General features: G+C 33.1%; 1 protein-coding gene across 2 annotated transcripts in view; it reads right to left on the bottom strand.

The window, feature by feature from the left end:
- Positions 1–22,654, bottom strand: part of LOC112764942 (uncharacterized) — a 54,585-nt gene extending 31,931 nt beyond the window's left edge. Inside the window, exons 1-4 of one of the 2 annotated variants that reach the window (XM_025810785.3) lie at positions 21,656–22,654; positions 21,472–21,553; positions 3,471–3,554; positions 602–3,375 (exon numbers count right to left, since the gene is read on the bottom strand). In XM_025810785.3, the coding sequence (XP_025666570.2) occupies positions 602–3,352 (2,751 nt within the window). In that variant the 5' untranslated portion in view covers positions 3,353–3,375; positions 3,471–3,554; positions 21,472–21,553; positions 21,656–22,654. The remainder of the gene's footprint in view (positions 1–601; positions 3,376–3,470; positions 3,555–21,471; positions 21,554–21,655) is intronic. The other variant, XM_072223485.1, reaches the window with a different exon arrangement.
- Between the last annotated feature and the right edge of the window lie 531 nt (positions 22,655–23,185).

Here is a 23,185-nt window from a genome sequence, read left to right as displayed (position 1 = left end):
AATAAAATTAGCTAGGAAGTAAACAGGTAAAACAACTAAATGAAATGTGATAATAGATAAATTTCTAATACTTACGGTACAAGAAATATGAGAAGTTTCTATGATCATTTAAATGTTATTTTAGTACAGTATTATTATCGATCATTAATTCTAAATAAAATACTTAGTAGTATCCATGACGATCAATAATTAGTTTCTATAATTTTTATAAAAAAATGTTTTTAGGTATTCTCGATCTCTCTCATGCACACTAAGTGAAATGCATTTTCAATTTGGTATTATAAATTGGTTCATGATGAGATATTTCTTGAGATTTATATTAACTTAATATACTATATAGAAATGTAATTAAAAAATATTAACAAAATAATTTACTAATTCAGTATGTTAACAAAGTTAATATAAGTATATTTATTAGTTTTTATATATTTAACATTTATTAGTTTATAAAATATAGCAACTACCGATACTAATTTTACTACTTTTTTATGTTGAGTCAGAATTATTCAGATCCACCGATACTCCATAAAATGAAATAAATAAATAAACTAAAGAACCCACTTATATGCATCAAAACAAGTATAGAAGCTAAAACACTTACTTGATTATTGAAAAGGGATATTGGAGAAGATGTTGGCTGATGAGAATATAAGGATTCAAGCGCATCCAAATGTTGTAGAGTCAGAGAATGGAGCAATGGGAACTGAATGGTTTCGCCAGTTTCGTCATTCATTGCACTTGCATCATCATCTTCAAACACTACCTTTTCCATAAGATTGCATTCAGAAATTTCCAACTCTGAAAGCTGAGGCATCCCTTTAACCATGGATACAGAGAGAAAATATTTTACTTTATTACATTTTTCAACTTTGATGGCTCGGAGCTTGGCGAAGAAACCAACTGCAAGTGGCCCATGACAAATTTTTTCCATCTTACCGAGATTCTGAATCACCAGTTTTTCCAGGTTTGGAAATGGGGTTGGAATATGAGACCTCTCTGTAAAATCAATGATGTGCTGAATTAAGGCATTATTTTGGATGTGGAGGTGCTTCAGTTGAGGAAATCCATCCCCATTCAATTGGTAGAGTACATTCGAAATGCCTTCAACTTCATCCAAATACAAATTCTCTGCACTTCTGATCAAGCTTTTGATCCCATGCTCCAAGTGAATATTGGTGCCAAGCTTGAGCTTCAATGTTTTCAATGTGACGTCAGCAATATCATCCCATTCCCAGACGTCTCCAATAACAATTTTGAACCTTTCTAATTTATGAAACATCAAGTCTCTTGGCAACATCCATGCCTCTTGTATCTGTAGCTCTAGAGTTGTTAGGTTTGACAACTGACGAAGTTCATCAAGGCTGGCATTTTCATCTTGAATGTCTGAATTCTCAATCTTCCACTTAATGGAGGTATTGCCCATGTATAACTCCTCCAATTTGATCAAGCTTGATATGACGCCTGCTGGGATGATTTCAATCCCAGAATCACTCAAATCGAGCATTCTTAAATGACTCAATTTCCCTATTTCGCTTGAAAGTTTTATCATCGATGACTTTAAGAGACTCAGTATTTCTAAATTTTTTAAAGCTCCTACTGCATCAATATTTTCCAGAACACAGAGATCCAAACACAAAGTTTTAAGATTAGTTAGGGAAAGAAAAGAAGTGGGCAGTGAAGTCAAGTTCAAGCCTGTTAAATCTAAAACTTGAAGGAATTTTGTTTCCGCAAAAAAGAAATTAGGGATTTCCAGAGATAGATCAAAATTACTCAAGTGGAAAAATTTTAGATTATGACCATCTAACTTTTCAGGAAGCTGGCGAAAAGCACCATTGAGCAGAATGATCTGGGAGCAGTTGCTAAGAATATCCATTTTGGGAAATTCCCTCAACTTATCTCCGTACTTGACTAATATGTGATAATCCCTATAAGCTATGGAGATAGCTACTTCACGAACAACGTCATGCATTTTGACCCTTGTGCTTGTGTTATCTTCTAACAACAAACAAGATGCCTTTAATGCACTTATCATGTTGTGAAGTCTATTTCTGGCACCTTCCATTGTATTTGTGCTGTTGAATATACCTAGACCCATTCCATATTTGAATAGGTCATTGACAGAAAGATTTTTACCATTTGTCGCACAGAGTAAGAAAAAAGCTTTCATTTCATTGCCTTTCAGCCTTTTGTAACTTAACTCCAAAGCTGAATAAGTTATCTCCTGCAACTCTTCATTGTCAACCTTTTCTAATTGGCTCAAAGCATCTTTCCACGCATGAATGTTTTGATCTATCAATGAGCGCGCCATAGTAACTATGAGAATAGGCAATCCTGCACACTTTTTTGCCAACTGGAATGCAATTTGATGCTTGTCGGGTTCTTTGTCTAAATTATTAGCCTTAGATTGGAACAAGCTCCACGATTCTTCTTCATTTAAAATTTCTAGTCTAAAATGTTCTTTGACTCCCATCTGTCGTAGCAAATCTAAGGTTCTAGAAGTCATCAATAATTTGCAGCCATTATGTTCACCATCAGAGGGAATGCCTACTTTCTTCAAGTCAAGGGCTTCCCAAATATCATCCAGTATGAGAAGGATGGTTTTCTCCATTTTGATTCTCTCGTATAGGCGAGGTGCTCTACCAGCAACAGTTACCTCTTCAAAACGAAGACCCAACTGATCAGCAATCTCCTCTTGAACGGTTTTGATGTCTGGTGTTTTGGATATGGTGGCCATAACCACCTCATCAAACAACTGGTTTTCCTTAGCTATTTGATAAACTTCTTCAACGAGAGTGGTCTTACCAACACCACCAAGCCCGTAGATTCCAACCATGCTTACTTTGGCGTCTCTTAGAGCATGCATGATATTCTCTATAATTGGTTTCCTTGACTCCAAGTTTTGACTACTCCTTATAGTAAATGCTGACACTGCATCAAGTTTAGGACGGTAAGCTACCTGGAAAAAGTCCCCTCCTCCCCGTACTTCAACAACTTTTTTGGCAACTTTTGTAGCTTTTCTACTGAGTTGATGGCGTGTCACCACATTAGGAAATGACCATCTAGAACATCCAGCCTTTTCATGACGAGGATCATTTTGAAGTTGAGTTACGTCTCCAATGGCTTCATCCACATTCTTCAACCAATTCTGCACAACATCAGAAGTTGTTTTCCCATTCCTTCTTTCTTTTTCCACACGTTGCTTGATTTCGTCTCTTTTGTACTCAAGATCACTGACACAGTCCCTTAGCTCTTTAAATTTGGCTTTGTAGAAAATTAGATAACCAACTTGCCTTCCAATAGGTGCTACAGTGTACTCAGCTATTTTTGCAGCAACTGAAATGAGAATATCCATTGATCCTTTTGATTCAGTTCAAACTACAAGCAAAAGTAGGAAAATTTTAAATGAGGAAAAGAGTTCATGGGAAACATTGTAAAAAGAAAAACATACACAAACGTTAAATGTTAGATACCTTTTCCTTTGGAGTTAAATTGGGCGAATAAAAAGAGTAATCGATATGCTTGAAAGATCAAATACTTCAAGACACACCTTTTTCCTGTTACATAAATGTTAAATGCTTATTACTCGTTTTAAATTGGAGACAAAATGGTAACGGTTGCACCCACAAAACTTAAGCAATTTAAGGAGACAGACATAGTTTACGAGTAGTAAGTAAGCAAAACCAGCCATACTGCTGATTCTTGAAAGAAAATTAAAAATGGCTAAATAAAGTAGATTTTGTTGTGATAAAATCAAATGAGGTGGATGACCATCATTAATATGGGCGGTTGATATCAATACTGAACGGCTCAACTCCTCATGGCAAACATAAGTTAATGAAATTGGAATTGTAAACTTCACACGCCTATAAATAGTGAAGTAATCTGAAGAACTATACACAAGCAATAAAACAATTCTTCTTCTTTTGTCATATTACAACTATTCTGAATATTTCTCTCTCTCACTCTTTATAATATTAGTAAATATATTAATCATCTCTATTATATTGAGATAGTAATTGTGGTGAATATTGCTATATAATTATACTTCTTTATTTTATATATATTATCTCTTCTTTATTTATTTATTTATTTTACAACACGTTATCAGCACGAGACTCTTATCAAATTTTAGGAAGACTCCAGGTAACAAATTTTCATTATGTCGAAACTCTCTCATCTTGAATTTAATACTCTTCATATATCTAGAAACAACTATTTATCATGGATACTAGATACTAAAATCCATTTTGATTCAATGGATCTTGGAAATACCATTAAGGCCAAAAATAATGTATTCCAGAAGGATAAAGCCAAAGCCATGATTTTCCTTCGTCGTTGTTAGTCGAAAATATTTTTCGACTAGGATAAGCTAATTCGAAATATTGAAGAGATGTTAGGATGGGAGAAAAGGTCGAAATGACGCACGTGCAGGTATTTATTAGAAGTTATTTTACATGGACTCGATCTATACATCTTGGGAAATCGAACAAGTATTCGATTGAAGAATCGAACGGGTGTTCGAATAAAGAAACGGACGGTTACACTAAGTAGAGAAGTTGAAGGCGGTTTCCAAGTGAGAATTTATGGGTAACGTTTATCAGCAAGAGAGCGGAAACGGTTATCCGGGAATGCACATGGAAGGCAGTACCATGTAATTAATGGTCGATTATAAAAGTAGATTATAAATATTAGTAAGTTTTAGGAAATAAAGGTTGGAACTTTTCTTCAGAAATATACTCAAGCACACTCACATCCCCAACGAATTTCTGAGTCTGCATTCGAATTTAATTTTTGTAGGGTTCCTTCCACTGTCTTTAGTTTTTCATTTACACTTTCTGTAAAACTTTACTTTTCCTGTCCAAATTACCTTTCAAGCAATGTTTAATTTATTTGCTCAATTTACATTTCAGCACCTTTAATTTCTATGTCAAAAGTCCTTTGATTCAATCAAAGGCATTTTACTGCTTTGTTTAAATTTAATGCAAAACATTTCGATTTCAGTCAATTTACTTGCATTTTTGAATCTTATTTCCTGTTTAAATACTCGTCTAATTCGAGAACCTTTGATGCACTTATAGAACTGGTACCTGCAAAAGAGGAGTAGGTTTCGCTCCCAGACCATTAGAATTGAACCACCATCGATTTGCTAAAAATCGACAAAACAATAGTCATCTTCATGGGAAGCTTTGATTGTTTGAAGGGCTGCAGTATAGCTTTTTGCCTCAGTTCTGATTTTAGCTTCTTCATTTTCAATTTCTTGAAGTTTTTCCTGGGTAACTACGCTTTTGTTGGCAATTTGTTTGAATTGATGGATTATGGCGGAGTGTGGGGATGGAGCTTGAAGTTCAAAAAGTGAACTCAAAAGATCGGACAAAAGCTTGTTTAAGGCTGCATCATTGGTCCATTCGATGGGTGGATGGTCCAGGAGTTTGAGAAGTGATAGAAGTTGTTTTCGAGCATTAACATTCAGCTCGGATGAAGGACCAGATGTAGAAGGACCAAGGAGTACTGGGGTAGAAATAGGCACTTCGTCCTCCTGAATAGCTTGGTTTAGGATAGTGACTAGGTTAGCCAGAGTGGTATTTGCAGACCCCGTGGAAACACCCAAATTTCCAGATCCTTGACCAAGGGGAGTTTGAAGTTCAGCTTGTTCGGGAGGACTGGAGGTTCTTTGAGGAGAAGGAAAGGTTTCCAGAACTCTACACGGAGAATCTGAAGCAGTAGTCTCAACAACTCGAGAGGGGGAGTCAAAATCAGGGGCCACCTGATATTCAGCAGAAAGTGCAACCTAATTGGTTGAAGAAACATGTCCAAGGATCAGAGTTTGTGTTGGAGAGTGATGAGTGTGCTCCTTTGTTAAGTCGACTACCTATGTCCCAATCGGAATTGGAAAAGCGACTTGGAGAGGCTGAACAAATTTTGTGGCTTGGATTGATGAATGAGATGTGGTTTGTCCTAGGTCTTGTTGTTGTTGTTGTGGCTGATCTGGTGCCAAAGATAAGGTGATTGATTGTGCAGCAGTCACGGGCTGAAATACAAGGTACAATAAGTCGAGATTTATTTTGATTAAATCGAGATATACGTGAAAATGATATAATGTTACCGGAATGGGTCTTGTTCTTCGAACTAACTGAGAACCTGAATCTGAATCAATTGTATCCACCGATGGTGAGAATGCAGCAAGGATATTCCGAATAGATGGTTCACTATCCTCAGAGGAGCTTTCACTCGTTGATTGCAACTGTAACTGATGAAGGATTGAAGTCAAAAATTTTTAAGTAAATGTGATTTTCAAAAAGTTTCAGTTTAAGTACATATGTATAGGTAGAGAGTAGTTACCCTTCTAGAAGTTCTTGTAGGAGTCCTCCGACTCTTCCTTAGCGGTTGTCGTGAGGAGGTTGTAGTTTCGGCCTTTCTTTTTTGGGGTCTTTTAGGAGAACCCTCAGCAGCAGGAACCGCTTGGACAACAGAGCGTTTGATCTCTTCAAAGGTACGACTGTACCTAGAATAGTAAGCAGTCCACCAATCAAAGCAAGATTTGGTGATGTATGAGCTTCGATCATAGATGAGGTGATGATAGCCTTCTTTTTGTTGTTGATTTTTCAAAAGGCAAAGATCGATTTCTTTTTGTGAAGTTAAAGTAATATGGCAAAATGGCCTGCTATTGCTGGTGAGAGGAGTCGGGATGGCTTGTGAGAAGCCAAGCTGCCTGGCTATGTAATGTGGGGCATATAGAGTTACATTGAAACCTTTTTTTATGTTGAGGTAGCCCTGTAGGAATTACCTGTACAGCCAGTAAATTTGTCCAACTCCTATTTGCAAGCTCATTTTCTTCAGTATCATTGGGGAAGAGGAGGCGTTCGAGCCAAGCAAGACCACAATTTTGATGCAAAAAAAGAGTGAAATTGAGGTTTTCGTTGTGGAAGTCTTTGCAGAATGAAAAAGAGAAAAGACAGCCCAAAATCAGTCTTCATTCGATTGTGCTTCTGGGAAATTTGGCTTGAAAGTAGCCAATCAGAAGCCTTCAATGTGCTGTTTGTCTGTTGCACCACCGCTAGGCGTTGTCATATACTTTTCAAAAATGACATTAAGCCATAGTTGCAGAAGCCAGAGAGGGCCACCTGTACTAATCAGATAGTTGTTTCGAAGACAATTAACAAATTGGCCAAGTTCTTCGAAAATGTGTCCTAAAAGAAGCTTGGCCAAGTTTAAGTTGTTTCCTTCATGAAGCAGAGCAGCCAGAGAAAGAAAGAGATTTGACATTTGGACACTTCGAGAGAAAAAGACAATGGCATTTAGCCAGTAGAACAGAAAGGCTACATGTTCATCATCTGTAATGACAGTGCCCTCTGTGCCCATGTGATGAGCAATGAAGTCACTGTAAGAAGTTGTGGGGGCAATGTTGTATTGTTGCCGAGGCTGCATGTCAGAGGTGAAATCTGGAGGACTAATTGGGAGTCCTGTAATAGTAGCCACATCTAGCAATGACATACTGATCATTCCACAGGGAAGGTGGAAATTATTGGTAGTCTTGTTCCAAAAAAAGGTCACGGCTCCGATCATCCAAGGGAGCGTCGAAGGAGAAAAGTGGGAAAGTCTCCAAAGTTCATGGATTCCAAGAGCCCCCAAACAGCGCTCTTCGATGGGGCAAGACGTTCATACCAGGCTGTGAAGTCGGTTCCTCGAGGAGTGATCTTGGGGTTATTCCGAAAGGGTTTCTGGTTGGTGAAGAAAGAGATATTAAGGTTTTGATTGATCAACAAATCTTCCCCTTGAGCACTAGGGAAGAAAGGGCGTTTTTTGTTTCCCCTTTTCAAATTCTCGATGGGACCAATGAAACAATGGATGTCTCCACCTACAGTGAAGGGAATAAGGATTCTAGAGTCGTTGATTTAGAGTTGGGGGTCATCGATAACTTCATCATTGACTTGATTCAAAATGTGAAGAGCTGGAAGAGTCGGTGGTTGTACCATGGGCCTTTGCCTTTGTCTTGTGTAGCAGCATGAGATGAGGAAGCAGCCATTAAGGGGCAAAGAAAAGTGAAGATCGAAGAGTAAAAGTAGTAGAAGAAAGACAGAATGCAAGAGAAATTGAGGAGATAAGAGTTCGAGAAAGATTAAACAGCGATACAAGTATCGAATTTAAAGGGTGTTTCACTGTAGCCGTTATTACAGAAGGAATTCAAAGAGGAAAGAGGTAACTTCGCGAAGAAGGCAAAGTGGTGGAGAGAGAAAGTGTGAATCGTGGGAGACGTGTCAAACGGGTCAGTATTAATGGAGAAGTTAAATGGTAATTATTATTGATTCAAGAGATTGATGTTTGAATTAGGATTAAGTATTTCATCTTTCAAGAAACGATTTCGAAGACAAACACATCAATCTTAGGGACAATTTGTTAGTAAAAAAATATTTTCGACTAGGATAAGCTAATTCGAAATATTGAAGAGATGTTAGGATGGGAGCAAAGGTCGAAATGACGCACGTGCAGGTATTTATTAGAAGTTATTTTACACAGACTTGATCTATACATCTTGGGAAATCGAACAAGTATTCGATTGAATAATCGAACAGGTATTCGAATAAAGAATTGAACGGTTACACTAAGTAGAGAAGTTGAAGGCTGTTTCCAAGTGAGGAATTTATGGGTAACGTCTATCAGCAAGAGAGCGGGAACAGTTTTCTGGGAATGCGCATGGAAGGCAGTACCATGTAATTAATACTCGGTTATAAAAGTATATTATAAATATTAGCAAGTTTTAGGAAATAAAGGTTGGAACATTTCTTTAGAAATATACTCAAGTACTCTCACATCCCCAGCAAATTCCTGTGTCTGCATTCGAGTTTAATTTATGTAGGGTTCCTTCCACTGTCTTTAGTTTTCTATTTACACTTTCTGCAAAAATTTACTTCTCCTGTCCAATTTACCTTTCAAGCAATGTTTAATTTCTTTGCTCAATTTACAATTCATCACCTTTAATTTCTATGTCAAAAGTCCTTTGATTCAATCAAATGCATTTTATTGCTTTGTTTAAATTTAATGCAAAACATTTCGATTTCAGTCAATTTACTTTTCGAATCTTTTTTTTACACTTCTTTTATCTTTTTGGCATTTTTTGAAACTTATTTCCTGTTTAAATACTCGTCTAATTCGAGAACCTTTGATGCACTTATAGAATTGGTACCTGCAAAAGAGGAGTAGGTTTCACTTCCAAACCATTGGAATCGAACCACCATCGATTTGCTAAAAATCGACAAAACAATAGTCATCTTGACGAAGGATTGAAAAATGAATATCTCACATTAAAAGATCCTACAGATCTGCGGAAAGACCTTGAAGAAAGGTACAATCATCAAAAGACAGTGATACTTGCTCAAACCCGGTATGAATGGACGCACTTGCGTCTACAGGATTTTAAATCCATAAATGAATATAATTCAGCAATGTTTCGAATCACCTCACGAATGAAATTATGTAGGGAAAATATATCTGATAATGATATGTTAGAAAAAACTTTCTCGACCTTCCATGCCTCGAATGTACTCCTGCAGTAACAGTATCGAGAAAAACAATTTAAAAAATATTCGGAGCTAATTTCTTATCTTCTTGTTGCTGAGCGCAATAATGAATTACTCTTAAAAAATCATGAAGCGCGCCCAGCTGGCGCTGCCCCATTTCCTGAAGTAAATGCAGCAAATCATTACCCCAGAAGAGATAATTTGCAAGGTTTTAGTAACAAAAAAAATTATGGAAGGAAAATGAATTATGTTCGCAAAAAAGGATCTCACCAGAAGTAGGATAAAGAAAGAAACAATGGGCAAAATAAATCAATTGAGGATAAATATTGTCGTTGTGGTGGAAATGGCCATTGGTCACGTACCTGTCGTACCCCAAAGCACCTAGTTGATCTTTATCAAGCATCTTTGAAAAAAGACGACAAATAAAAGGAAACAAATTTTGTTTCAAATGACGTTGAAAATTCCACCACTCATTATGATGTATCTGATTTCTTTGAGGATTCTGAAGAAAATATTGGTCATTTGATCAATGATGTAATAGTTTAATGTGTGTATTTGTTAAGTATTCATGTAAATAAATAATGTAAGGAACTTCTTATTAAGTTTTATGCATTTGAATTTCAAGTGTCATATATATAAATAATGTTTGATAAAATAATTATGAATTTTAAAATTACTGAATGTGCCAAGATAATAATAATAAAATTTTTAGTATATATTATACTTCTTATAAAAATATTTTCAATCAAGGAAACGATTTTACTGCGTAGGTATTTCTACTCACTTTATTATTTGTCTCTGAAAAGAATGACAATGACATATAGTGAAGATGTATGCCTTGCGAATAGTGCAAGTTCGCACACCATTCTCAAAAGTGATATATATTTTACCCATCTTGTGCCAAAAGAAGAGTATGTTAATACTATTATTGGCTCAGGCAATGTGATTAAAGGCTCCGGAAGAGCTATAATTTTATTTTCTGGAGAAACAAAATTCATAGTAAATAATACATTATTATCTACTAAGTCTCTAAGGAACTTATTGAGTTTTAAAGATATTTGGATATCATATTGAAACAATGAATGAGGAAAATCATGAGATCTTATGTATCACAACCCATGATTCAAATAAAAAGGTGATATTAGAAAAATTACCCTCACTTTCATTTGAGTTGTATTATACTAGAATTAGTGCAATTGAATCACATGCCATTGTAAACCAGAAGTTTACTAGCCCAAATGAATTCATAACTTGGCATGATCGATTGGGTCATCCGGGAACAACCATGAAGCGGAGAATTATTGAAAACTCTCATAGACATTCACTAAAGAACTAGAAGATTCTTAAATCTAGTGAATTTTGTTGTGTTGTATGTTCTCATTAGAAATTAATTTTAAGGCCATCACCAGTAAAGATTGAATTTGAGTCCCTGAATTCCTAAAAAAGATTCAAGGCGATATATGTGGACCTATTCATCCACCATGTGGATCTTTTAGATATTTTATGGTCCTAATGGACGCATCTTCGAGATGGTTACATGTGTGCTTATTGTCTTCTTGCAACCTGGCGTTTGCGATATTACTTGCTCAAATTATTCGATTAAAAGCACAATTTTCAGAAAATCTAATCAAAGCAATTCGTCTTGATAATGTTGGTGAATTTACTTCCCAAGCCTTTGATGTTTATTGTATGCTAATGGAATAAGTATTGAACATCCAGTAGCTCATGTTCACACACAAAATGGGTTAGCAGAATCATTTATTATACACCTCCAATTAATTGCTAGACCCTTACTTATGAGAACAAATCTCCCAACTTCGGCTTGGGACATGCTATTTTACATGCCGCAGCACTTATTCGTTTGAGGCCAACGAGTTACCATCAGTTCTCTCCTATGCAATTAGCTTTTGGCCAACAGCCAAATATTTCCTATTTAAAAATATTTGAATGTGCGATATATGTTCCCATTGTACCACCTTCTCGCACCAAAATGGAACCCCAAAGAAAATTGGGAATATATGTTGATATGATTCTCCCTCTATAGTGAGGTATCTTGAGATACAAACTAGAGATGTATTTAAAGCCTGGTTTACGGATTGTCATTTTGATAAATCAAAATTTCCAACATTAGGGTGAGAGGATAAGCTTCCTGAAAAGGAACTTAATTGGAATGCATCATCCTTGATACATTTAGATCATCGATCAGAGCAATGTGAACTACAAGTTCAAAAGATTATACATTTGCAAAGAATAGCAAATGAATTGCCTGATGCATTTTCCGATACAAAGAGGATAATCAAATTTTATATACCAGCGAAAAATGCCCCAATTCGAATTGATGTTCCAGTCGGACAAATAGCCACTGAAGCAAATTCACTCCCGAAACGTGGCAGACATGTCGGTTCCAAACACAAAAATCCTCGAAAAAGAAAATAGATAAATACTATTTCTGTTGAAAAAGACATAGTAAAGACACCTGCAGTTGTCTGAAATTCTGATATAACGCCAGAAGATGTTCAGGTACCTGAAAATTGTGAAAATGACGAGATCTCGATAAATTATGTCTTTACAAAAGAGAAATGGAATTGAAATAAGACAATTATCAATGAAATATTTGCATATAATATGACACTAAATGTCATGTATAAAAGTAAGGATCTTGAGCCAAGAACAGTCAAAGAATGTCGACAAATGAATGATTGGCCAAAATGGGAAGAAGCCATGAAGGCTGAGTTAGACTCCCTTGCAAAACGTGAAGCCTTTGGACCTGTAGTCCGTACACCAGAAGATGTAAAACTTGTTGGATATAGGTGGGTATTTATGAGAAAACGAAATGAGAAAAAATGAATTTGTGCGCTACAAAGCCTGACTTGTGGCACAAAATTTTTCACAAAGACCCGGTATAGATTCTGAAAATATCCTTGGTCGTGAAGTATCATATCTTAGTGTTATTAGAGCGCTAATGTATCTTGCTAATAATACAAGACCCGATATATCATTTGCTGTGAATTTACTAACAAGATATAGTTCCTCTCTAACCAGAAGACATTTAAATGAAATCAAGCAAATCTTTCGATATCTTCATAGAACGGTTGATATGGGGATTGTTTTATCCATATGAATCCAAGTCACAATTAATTGGCTATGCTGATGTTGGATACTTGTCTGATCCACACAAAAGGAGATCTCAAACAGGATACATGTTCACATATGGTGGAACAGCTATATCATGGAGATCCACGAAACAGACGATAGCAGCAACCTCCTCTAATCATGCTGAATACTAGCGATACATGAAGCTAGTCGCGAGTGTTTTTAGCTCAGTAGTTTGATCCAATATATTCTGTCATCATGTGGACTGATTGACCATAAGATAGCTCCAACTGTCCTGTTTGAAGATAATACAGCATGCATTGCTCAACTTAAGGGTGGATACATCAAAGGTGACATAACAAAGCATATTTTTCCCAAATTCTTCTTCACTCATGATCTTCAAAATCAAGGGACAATTGATGTCCAACAAATCCGCTCAAATGATAATCTGGCATATTTATTTACAAAGTCACTCCCAAAATCCTCCTTTGAAAAATTTGTGCATTAGATTGGGATGTGCCTATTTCGAGACATTAAATGATGTCAACAAGAAGGGGAGATTGTACTCTTTTTTCCTTGGTCAGGTTTTTTTGCCATTGGGTTTTTCTTGACAAGGTTTTTAATGAGATAGTCCCCATCACAAAAGATTTTGTACTCTTTTTTCTTCACTAAAATTTTTTTCCCATTAGGTTTTTCTTTAGTAAGATTTTAATGAGGCATAATTCTAAATGGTCATCCAAGGAGGAGTGTTGTGATAAGAATAAATGAGATGGATGACTATCATTAATATGGACAGTTGATTTCAATACTGAATGGCTCAACTCCTCATGACAAACATAAGTTAATGAAATTGGAATTGTAAACTTCACACGCCTATAAATAATGAAGTAATCTGAAGAACTATACACAAGCAATACAACAATTCTCCTTCTTTCTTCATATTATAACTATTTTGAATATTCTTCTCTCTCACTCTTTATAATATTAGTAAATATATTAATTATCTTTATTATATTGAGATAGTAATTATGATAAATATTGTTATATAATTATATTTTTTTATTTTATATATATTATCTCTTATTTATTTATTTATTTATTTTACAACAGATTGAGTAATTAATTTTGACCTATAAAGTTGGTAGAGTCACACTTTTATCAATGCATTTTATCTTTTTTTTAAAAAAAAAAAAAGAAAAAACTTCTTACTTTAGTTACTTCTTGATCATAGATAGCATTTGATGTTGAGTTTTATTTTTACTTTTGAGTTATCACTTATTTTTTAATTTATTTCTTTTAACTCATTAAATATAATTTATTACAATGGCTTAATTATATCAACTAATTAATTTGATTAAATATTTAAGTATCACACAATTTAATATATATATCAATTAATTGAATATAATTATTAGAGTATAATTAGGATCAATTAACTCAATTAATATTATTCAACATATCTGAATATTTATTATAGGATGTTACATCTTTATTATTTTGATTCTCTTATTACCTATAAATATCATTCTATATTGTATCATTCTACACAACTTGAATACTCACAAACATTTTTCCTATTGCTCTCTCTCCCCTTTTTAATATGGTTTCAGAGTCATAGTATCCTCCTTGAAGAGAATAAGTTGATTTTCTTCTGGTGAAATCACCATACTTTTCATATCTTTTTTTTCGTGCCATTTTTTTTCTTCTCTTTTGTCAATACTTTTCAGACCTCACCGATTAGCTCATCCACTACTTACTTATTCCATGAAGAAACCATATGTTTTTTGTCACCTTCCGATAGTTTGTCATCTATTCGCACTTTATCACTTTTCAACAGTTTTACAGCAATTCGCCATCTTTTCAGCAGTTTTTGGGCATTTGGTCACTCTTGTGGTAGTTCTGTCTGTGTTCTCTTCTGGTAGTTTCGTCTGCACTTCCTTCCGGCAATTCGGTCTGTGTTTTCTTCTGGCAGTTCCCTCTGCGCTTCCTTGTGGCAGTTCCGTCTGTGCTTCCTTCCGACAGTTCTGTCTGCACTTTTTTCAGGCAGTTCTGTCTGCATCCATTCTATCAGTTTATGCTTTTTTTTTATTTAGTTGTTTCAAATAAATTTTAAACTTCAAGTTGTCACTTGAGTTTGAGGAGAGATGCTAGAGTATAATTAAAATCAATTATATCAATTAGCATTATTTAACATATCTGAATATTTATTATGGAATATTACGTCTTTATTATTTTGATTTTGTTAGCACCTATAATCCCCTTTTTTTTGTATCATTCTACATAAGTTGAATAGACACAAACTTTTTCTCTACTGCTCTCTCTCTCTCTCTTACCCTTTCTAATAATAATAAATACAATTTGATTTAGTTAGAAGTTCATTATATATATCACAGAATAAAATTGTAAAAATAAATTTTTTATTACTTTGGATATTTTAACTCTTTTTCTCTACATGTAATTTTGTTTTGCATTAACTTTATTTATTTAATGATAAAATATACTCATATTAATTCTATCACATAATAGTTTGTTTTTTCTTTTATGTATTTTGATTTATATAGTTACTATTGATCTTCCTGTTATCGTTTTCTTGAATTGTTCTTTATTTTTTTATGACTTGATAATTTAAATAAAAAAATAAAAAAAAACGATGGCCAAAGACGAATGCTAGAAGTCTAAATTAATAACATCATTCCTCAACATTATTATTATTAATACGAACTTCATTATTTCTTTTCTAATATTCTTTAATATAGAGAAATATAGAGAGCAAGAAATCATTTTTTTTAAGGAATGTTAAAGACTTGAAATAATTCTTTTAGTGAAAAAAATTAAAAGTTGACTAATGTTGAATTAAATAAAAAATATTGATTATTTAATATTTTTTATTTACTTCTAAAGTTAACAAATGAATTAGAGAAAAAGATAGATAGGTCCTGACTTTTTAAATTTTTGACAAATATATCTCTGACAAAATTTAAATACAAAAAAGTCCCTAACTTTAACAAATGGAGAACAATTTAGTCCTTCCGTCTATTTGCCTCTCATACACTAAACGGAACTGACTGACGTGGCTGAAACGGTATCCAGGTGTCCGTTATGGTGCCACGTTGAAAGGAGAATAAAGTTCGAAGGACAAATAGGTCCTTGAGAATTTAGTTCATTATGCTTCTATATGTATCATATATTACTATTTAATTAAAATATACCTATATTAGGTATCATATATTACTATCTAATTTAATAATCAAATGTGTCACATGACATTCTTATTAAAATTGAGAGAAAATATTTTTTTTTCAAAATTAATAAACTCCTTTCTTAAATTCTCTCATCTATCTCTCTCCATTTTTCTATTTCTCTCTATTATTTTTACTCTATATATAATTATATTTTATATTAATAATTTGACAAATCAAAATATGTCATCCAATATTTTTTTATAATTAAAATATTTTAAATGTAAAAGTATACACATTTAATTATTTTAAATTTTAGATAACGAATGTTAAAATTAATTATTAATAAAAAATTAGATTTTTTCATATAAAAACAATAACTAAAAATCTTATTATTTAATTTTTTATCTGCAAATATCTTGGTCTTCTTAACCAGAGACTTTTGTCAACTTACAATTTTTTTGTAAAAGTAGTTTGATTTTATAAATCTTTTGTGTCATTCATAATTTATACTGTTAGAACAAAGTGAACTATAATTTAAAAAAAAAAATTATTCTCGTAATGTTATTATGGATAAAAATACTAGTTTTATTATAAATTTATAATACACAAATGCACTAATGCTAACTTAATACATGAATGATGCACAAATAAACTAATGCTAACTTGATGCATAAATGAACTCATGCTAACTAATGTCACTGGTATGATGAAAACTGAACTAATGCAATTTAACCAATTCTAATTTAATACACAAATGCACTAAAACTGAACTAATGCAATTTAAGAAAAAAAAAGTAGAAATAGAACAAGCCCAATTTCTACAATTTTAATACAAATAATTTAAATTGCAGAATACAACAAGTTAACTAGATTTCAAAATACAAGCATAATTTTATAAACTAAATTCTCATAATAGAAGCATAATAGAAGTATAATGAACTAAATTCTCAAGGACATATTTGTCCTTCGAATTTTATTTGCAAAATGACGTCAAGGATTTATTTGTCCTTCGAACTTTATTCCCCTTCCAGCATGGCACCGTAACGGACACATGGACACCGTTTCAGCCACGTCAGCCAGTTCTGTTTGGTGTATGAGAGGCAAATAGACGGAAGGACTAAATTGTCCTTCGTTTGTTAAAGTCAGGGACTCTTTTGTATTTAAATTTTATCAGGGATGTATTTGTCAAAAATTTAAAAAGTCAGAGACCTATTTGTCTTTTTCCCAATGAATTAAAATATCACTCCTACTATATATCCAAGTCTTTTTGGCAACTAAATCCAACCAAGTTGGCCCAAACCCAACAAAAATCATTTTCGTTATACGCACTAATACAAACATATCCTTCTTCGTTTTCGCGTTCCTTCTTCATCTTTGCGTGTTTTTTCTCCATCGTTGTTCTTTTATTGCTACTGTTGTTGCTGCGCTTCTTCTTTTCCTCCTTTTTCTTCCTAATAATTTTGCAGTATTAATTTTTTTTATTTCTCTTAAGAGAGTGGAACAAGAAAAATTATGAAAAAATAAAATAAGAAAAAGAAGAAGCAACAGCAGAATATGAAAGAGGAGGAAGAAAAAGAGGAAGAGTGTAAATATGCAGAATTTATCAGAATAAAAATACATCGAAATTTCTTAACAAATACACATAAATTTCTTAACAAGTACCAAAATGTCTTATTTAATATTGTATTTTTTTTCTTTTTTTTAATTTCTTTTTTCTTTTAGTTGAATGAATGTAAGTTCATCATTTTTTTAGTAATTTTGCAGTATTATGTGTTTCTTCTTCATCTTTATTTAATTTTTTTTGTTTTTATTCTTGTTATGAATAAAACAAGAAAAAACTTGAAAATATAAAACAAGAAGAAAAAGATGAATAAAAAAAATAATAAAAAGAAGAAAATGAAAAAGCAAAAGATGAGGAGGAAAAGAGAATTTTGAATTATGTAAAACTTATCAGAATAAAAATACACCGAAATGTATTAATAAATATATATAAATTTCTTAGTTTTTACACTGAAATTTTACTATAAAAACACAAAAATATCTTCTATAATGCTGTATTTTTTCGTTTATTCCTTATTTCTTTCTCTTTTTTAGTTGAATGAATATAATTTTATCCTCTTTTTAGTAATTTTGCAGTATTATGTTTCTTTTTTTCGTTTGATATTTTTTATTCTTGTTAAAATAGTAGAACAAGAAAAAACTTGAGAAGATAAAACAAGAAGTAAAAGTTGAATAAGAAAAAAAAAGATGATGAAAAAGAAGAATAAGTAGCAGAAAATGAGGATGAAAAATTTTGAATTATACAAAACTTATCAGAATAAAAATACACCAAAATTTATTAACAATACACATAAATTTTTTAATTTTTATATCGAAATTTTGCTACAAAAACACAAAAATATCTTCTTTAATGTAGTATTTTTTTCTTCTTTTTTCCTTTATTTCTTTCTCTCTTTTAGTTGAATGAATGTAGATTTATCATCTTCCTAGTAAATTTGCAACATTATGTGTTTCTTCTTTTTCTTTGTTTATTTTTTTTGTTTTTATTCTTATTAAAAGAGTAAAACAAAAAAAAAAAGATGATGCTAGAAGAAAAAAAAGTAGTAGCAGTATAAAATGAGAAGGAGAAAGAAAAAGATTTTTGAATTATGCAAAACTTATTAGAATAAAAATATACAAAAAATTTTTAACTAATACACATAAATTTCTTAGTTTTTACACCGAAATTTTACTACAAAAATATAAAGATGTCTTCTTTAATGCTATATTTTTTCTTTTAATTGAATGAATGCTCATTGTTTTTATTCTTGTTAAAAGAGTAAAATAAGAAAAAATTTGAGAAGGTAACATAAAAAAGAAAAAATAATTTTTAAGAAAAAAAAGAAGATAATGATGATAAAAAAGAAGAAACAATTGCAAGACCTAGAGTAATTTATCATGGCCTAACAAAAGTAATTATGGAATGATTTAACCCTTTAGTACTACGACATCTCATTAACAAGTTAATGTGCAAGAATAATCGGATAAATTGTGTACTTTTTAGTCGGATTGTAGATAATATTCTCCCTCACCTTGAAAAAGGAAGGGTAGGACCCCTCATCGTTGTACTGAGATTTGATTTATGCAAGACTTTTCAGAATAAAAATACGCCAAAATTTTTTAACAAATAAACATAAATTTTTTAGTTTTTATCATGGTTCTGAAAACCGAACCGGACCAGCCAGTTCAATCGAAATAATCGGGAACCGATCACCTAACCAGTCTGGGTAAGGTCAGAAACCGCCTGGCAAAAAATCGGTAAAAAAATCGGTCGAACTGGTGACTAACTGATGAACTAGAAGAACCGTCCGATTTTTTAGCGATTTTTGGTTTGAAAATAAAAGTGCTAAACGACGTCGTTTTGCCTCTTAAAAAAAAAGAAAAAAGAAAAGAAAGGCTAAACGCCTAACGAAGCCCTAATCACTAATCAAAAATCACCCAGAGCCAGAAGCCAGTAGAGGAATCCCCCCTCTTCGCAGTCGCATCGCCACCACCATCCTCCTCGCAGCCCACCGCCATCGCCACCACATCCCGCAGCCACAGCAGCGACCGCGTTGACCACCGCGTCCTGTTTCGACGCAGAGCTCACCTCCTCTTTCGTCGTCGCCGAGCTCGCCTCCTCTTTCATCGCCGTTACTCGCCGCCGGTAATACTCTGTTCTTATTCGGTTATTCCTCCTCGCTGCCTTCTGATTTTCTGTGCTTGATTTTATGATTTATTTGTTTGCAATTTTGATTTATTTGTTATCTGTTCATGATTTGTTTGTTTGCTGGATTCATGATTTTGTCTTTTTATTTTCTGAGGTTATTTGTTCATGATAAATTTGTTTGCTGCTTCATGATTCTGGTTTTTTATTTTGTTTGCTGCTTCATAATTCTGGTTTTTGATTTTCTGAGGTTATTTGTTCATGATGAATTTGTTTGCTGCTTCATGATTCTGGTTGCTGAATTATTTATTTGTTCATGATTTTTCTTAAGTTATTTTCTGGTCTTTCCTTCTATTTTTTCTTTATGTATTATTTTCTAAATTGTATATTTCCTGTTTAATGGTATTTTTCCTAGATGAAAATGGAAAGTCAAAAGGTAGATCTGATATCCCGAAGATGCAGATTATTGTTTACAGCTTAGTCTTATTTATAGGAATGATGATGATCCTCTGCATTTCCTTGATCCTGTATAGAAGAAAGAAAAACCAGAAAAACTATAGTAAGTCATTTCTTTATATTCTTGATTCTTCTATTGAGTAAAAGCTTTTAGAATTTCAAGTGTCTGTTGTTTGGTCTTTCATCGATTAAGTCGGATTCAATAAATAGAATGCATTTTTTGAACCTGCTTTATTTTGGTCTCTCTTAAACTCTTCAAACCTTGTATTAACCTATAGATTTTGTGATTTTTGTCTCATTTGGTCTTTGCACAATGCTTCTTTTGCAGGGAACATGAGAGGCAACCCAGAAGAGCATCAGGAGGAAGAACTAGATCACCCATATTTTGATATGGCTACACTTATTTCTACAACCAACAACTTCTCGACCAATAACATATTAGGAAAAGGCGGTTTTGGAGCTGTTAATAAGGTTAATACTTAGTCATATAATACTCAAATCTGGATATTAACAACATGGCAGGGAATTTTTATTTGTTGAGATAGGTGCTATGGCCAAATAAGTACATTATTTGAAAGAGTCACTATTTTGTGTCTGTAGAACATTATGGGTTTGTCATTATGTGCATTTTTTTTAGTTATAAACTTTGATGTTTGAAATTTTGTGTGAACCTCTAATATTAAATTATGGATAATTTATTATGTGAAATTTTAAATTTTAGTAAGTTAGAAATTATTGAATTTATATATTTAAAATTATTTTTAAGTTTTTTAATAATTTTATTTAATATTTAATTAAACCAGTTGAACCTCAGTTGAACTCCGGTCAAACCAATGAACTATTGAACTAGTGACATTACCGATTTATTGACCGGTCCGGTTCTCGCAACCTTGATTTTTATACCGAAATTAGTTAATAATTGCAACACACAAACTCAATACAAAATCAAAAACAAACAAAACTAAATCATGAACAAAAATACATTTAAATTAATTTTGGATCAGACAACGTCATTAATATTAATATGACAAAAATTTAATGATAACGATAATAATAATAACTATAACAATATAGAAGATGACAATGATGATAATATCGATGACAATATAATAATAACGATGTTGATAATGACGGAGAAGGAGGAGGAAAATCAATGAACAAAAAATCAAATAAAAAAAAGAGGAAATAGAGAAGAAGGTCGTAATAGTAACGGTGACCAGGATAACAAAAGAAAACAAAAATAGCAACTAATATATTAGTAAGAAAAAGGAAGAGGAGAAAGAAATGAAAATCGAAAAAGGAAGAGGAGAAGGAAAAAATAAGCTGTTATAATAACTTGATTAAGTATTTTCTTTGAATATAAAACTTTATTATTTATATATAAAATTTAAAAATAGGAATCACTTTGTAATTATTGAAGCTGTTCGTAAGAACTCAATGAAATAACTTGTCAAGAAACTAAGAACTTTGGCAACCACAAATAGCTTCAAAGAACACCACCCAAAATTATATTTTAAAAAAAAAAAAAGAAATGTGTTACCTCTGAATCTCTGATGACTTGGTGTTGACCGAATCCAAAGGCTGAAGCAATTACTTGATTTAGGGATTCTTTCTTTTAGTTCCTTCACCAAACACCAAAACCATAAGACAAATAAAAATGCAATAACTTATCTCTTTTCTTGAAGAAGTCTAAACAGAAAAAAAATAACGAATGAATCACTTACTGGGAATGAAAACAAAATAAGGGGATGTAAAGGCAACTGAAACAAGATGATTCGACGCAATGCAGCAGTAATGAAGACTTCAAAGCAAAAGGCCAAACAACTTTCACTGATCACAACTCCGAACCAATACCAAAACAATATGATTGCCAGATTCAAAACTTAAGTTTTCTTTTTTGTGTTTTTTCTTTTTTTTTTTTAAGGGTTTTATGAACTGAGACGCGATATACTCACAGGTAAAAGACACAGAAAGTGGAACACAAATTTTACAGCGCAAATCAAGAGAAGAAAACCCACCTTAAGATTTGTTATTTTTTAACTTTCTAAGGGGGGATTTTGGGTAGTAAGAACTGAAAAACAAGAAGCAATCGCGGAACACACAACACAGAAGTTATGACTTACGAATACTGAAAATAGAGAGGAGAAACAACACACACAGCAGCAAAGTTTCTTCTTTTTTTTTTTCTTTTTCTTTCAAAATCAATTGGAACAAGAACAGACGAAACAGTAACCAGGAGGGAAAACAAAGGGATGTGAAAGACGACTAAACAAAATTACAATAAACTCAAGAATACGTTGAAAGAGCATAAAAGAAAGGCACTCTCTTTTTTTTCTTCCAAAATCAACTGAAGAACAGACGAAACAGTAACTGGCAGTAAAAACAAGATTACAAGAGAGAAATCAATCCGCAGCACCAAATATTTTTTTTCTTTTTTTGGTTTTTGTGGGTTTTATCAACTGAGAAACAATAAACTCACAGGTAAACGAGACAAAGAAAGTGAAAGACAAATTTTTGTGACACAAATCAAGAGAAATACAACACAAGTTGAAAAGGAAAGTTATGAATACTGAAAACTGCAACGGAAAACACAACACTCAGCAGCAAACGTTCTTCTTTTTTCGGTGATTTTTACCAGTGTGGAATATGAACACTAAAGTGGGAAAATAGTGGAGATCTTAACAAGCTCGAGATGGGTGGAAGTGGGCCCCCGGGGGGAGGGCGGTGTTCATGGCTAGTTTTTTTTTTCTTTTGTGACTAAACAAGGAAAGAAATAAAGCAAAAACTATTCTAAATCTGAGCGAATAATTCGTTGGAGATCAACATCAGACTCAAACCAAATAATATTATTAGAGTTACTCTTGGCACCATATTTAGCCATCCAATCCGCAGCTCTATTTGCTTCTCGGGACACCCATTCAACGTGAACAAGCCAAGGACGAGATAAAAGCTCCTGAATCTTGTGAACCGAATCTGTTACTTCAGATGGATACCTACTTGTAAACTCATGCATGATGGGCAGAATGTCAAGACAATCTGTTTCACATATAATATCCCTCAAACCGCAATCCCAAGCTAAAACCAGCCCCCTCCAAGCAGCAAATAATTCACATCTGATTATAGACCAAGGGGGAATGCTTCCAGAGCAGCCCGAGATCCAATCTCCCTTAGAATCTCTAATAATACACCCAAATCCCGCTAAATTTGAATCCATATACAAGCTTGCATCACAATTAACTTTAAAACTATTGCCT

The sequence above is a fragment of the Arachis hypogaea genome, chromosome 17 (genome assembly GCF_003086295.3).
Source record: "Arachis hypogaea cultivar Tifrunner chromosome 17, arahy.Tifrunner.gnm2.J5K5, whole genome shotgun sequence".
In the NCBI taxonomy this organism is placed as follows: Eukaryota; Viridiplantae; Streptophyta; class Magnoliopsida; order Fabales; family Fabaceae; genus Arachis; species Arachis hypogaea.
The sequence above is the reverse complement of the archived record's forward strand: the minus strand, read 5'-3'. Positions and strand labels throughout refer to the sequence as shown.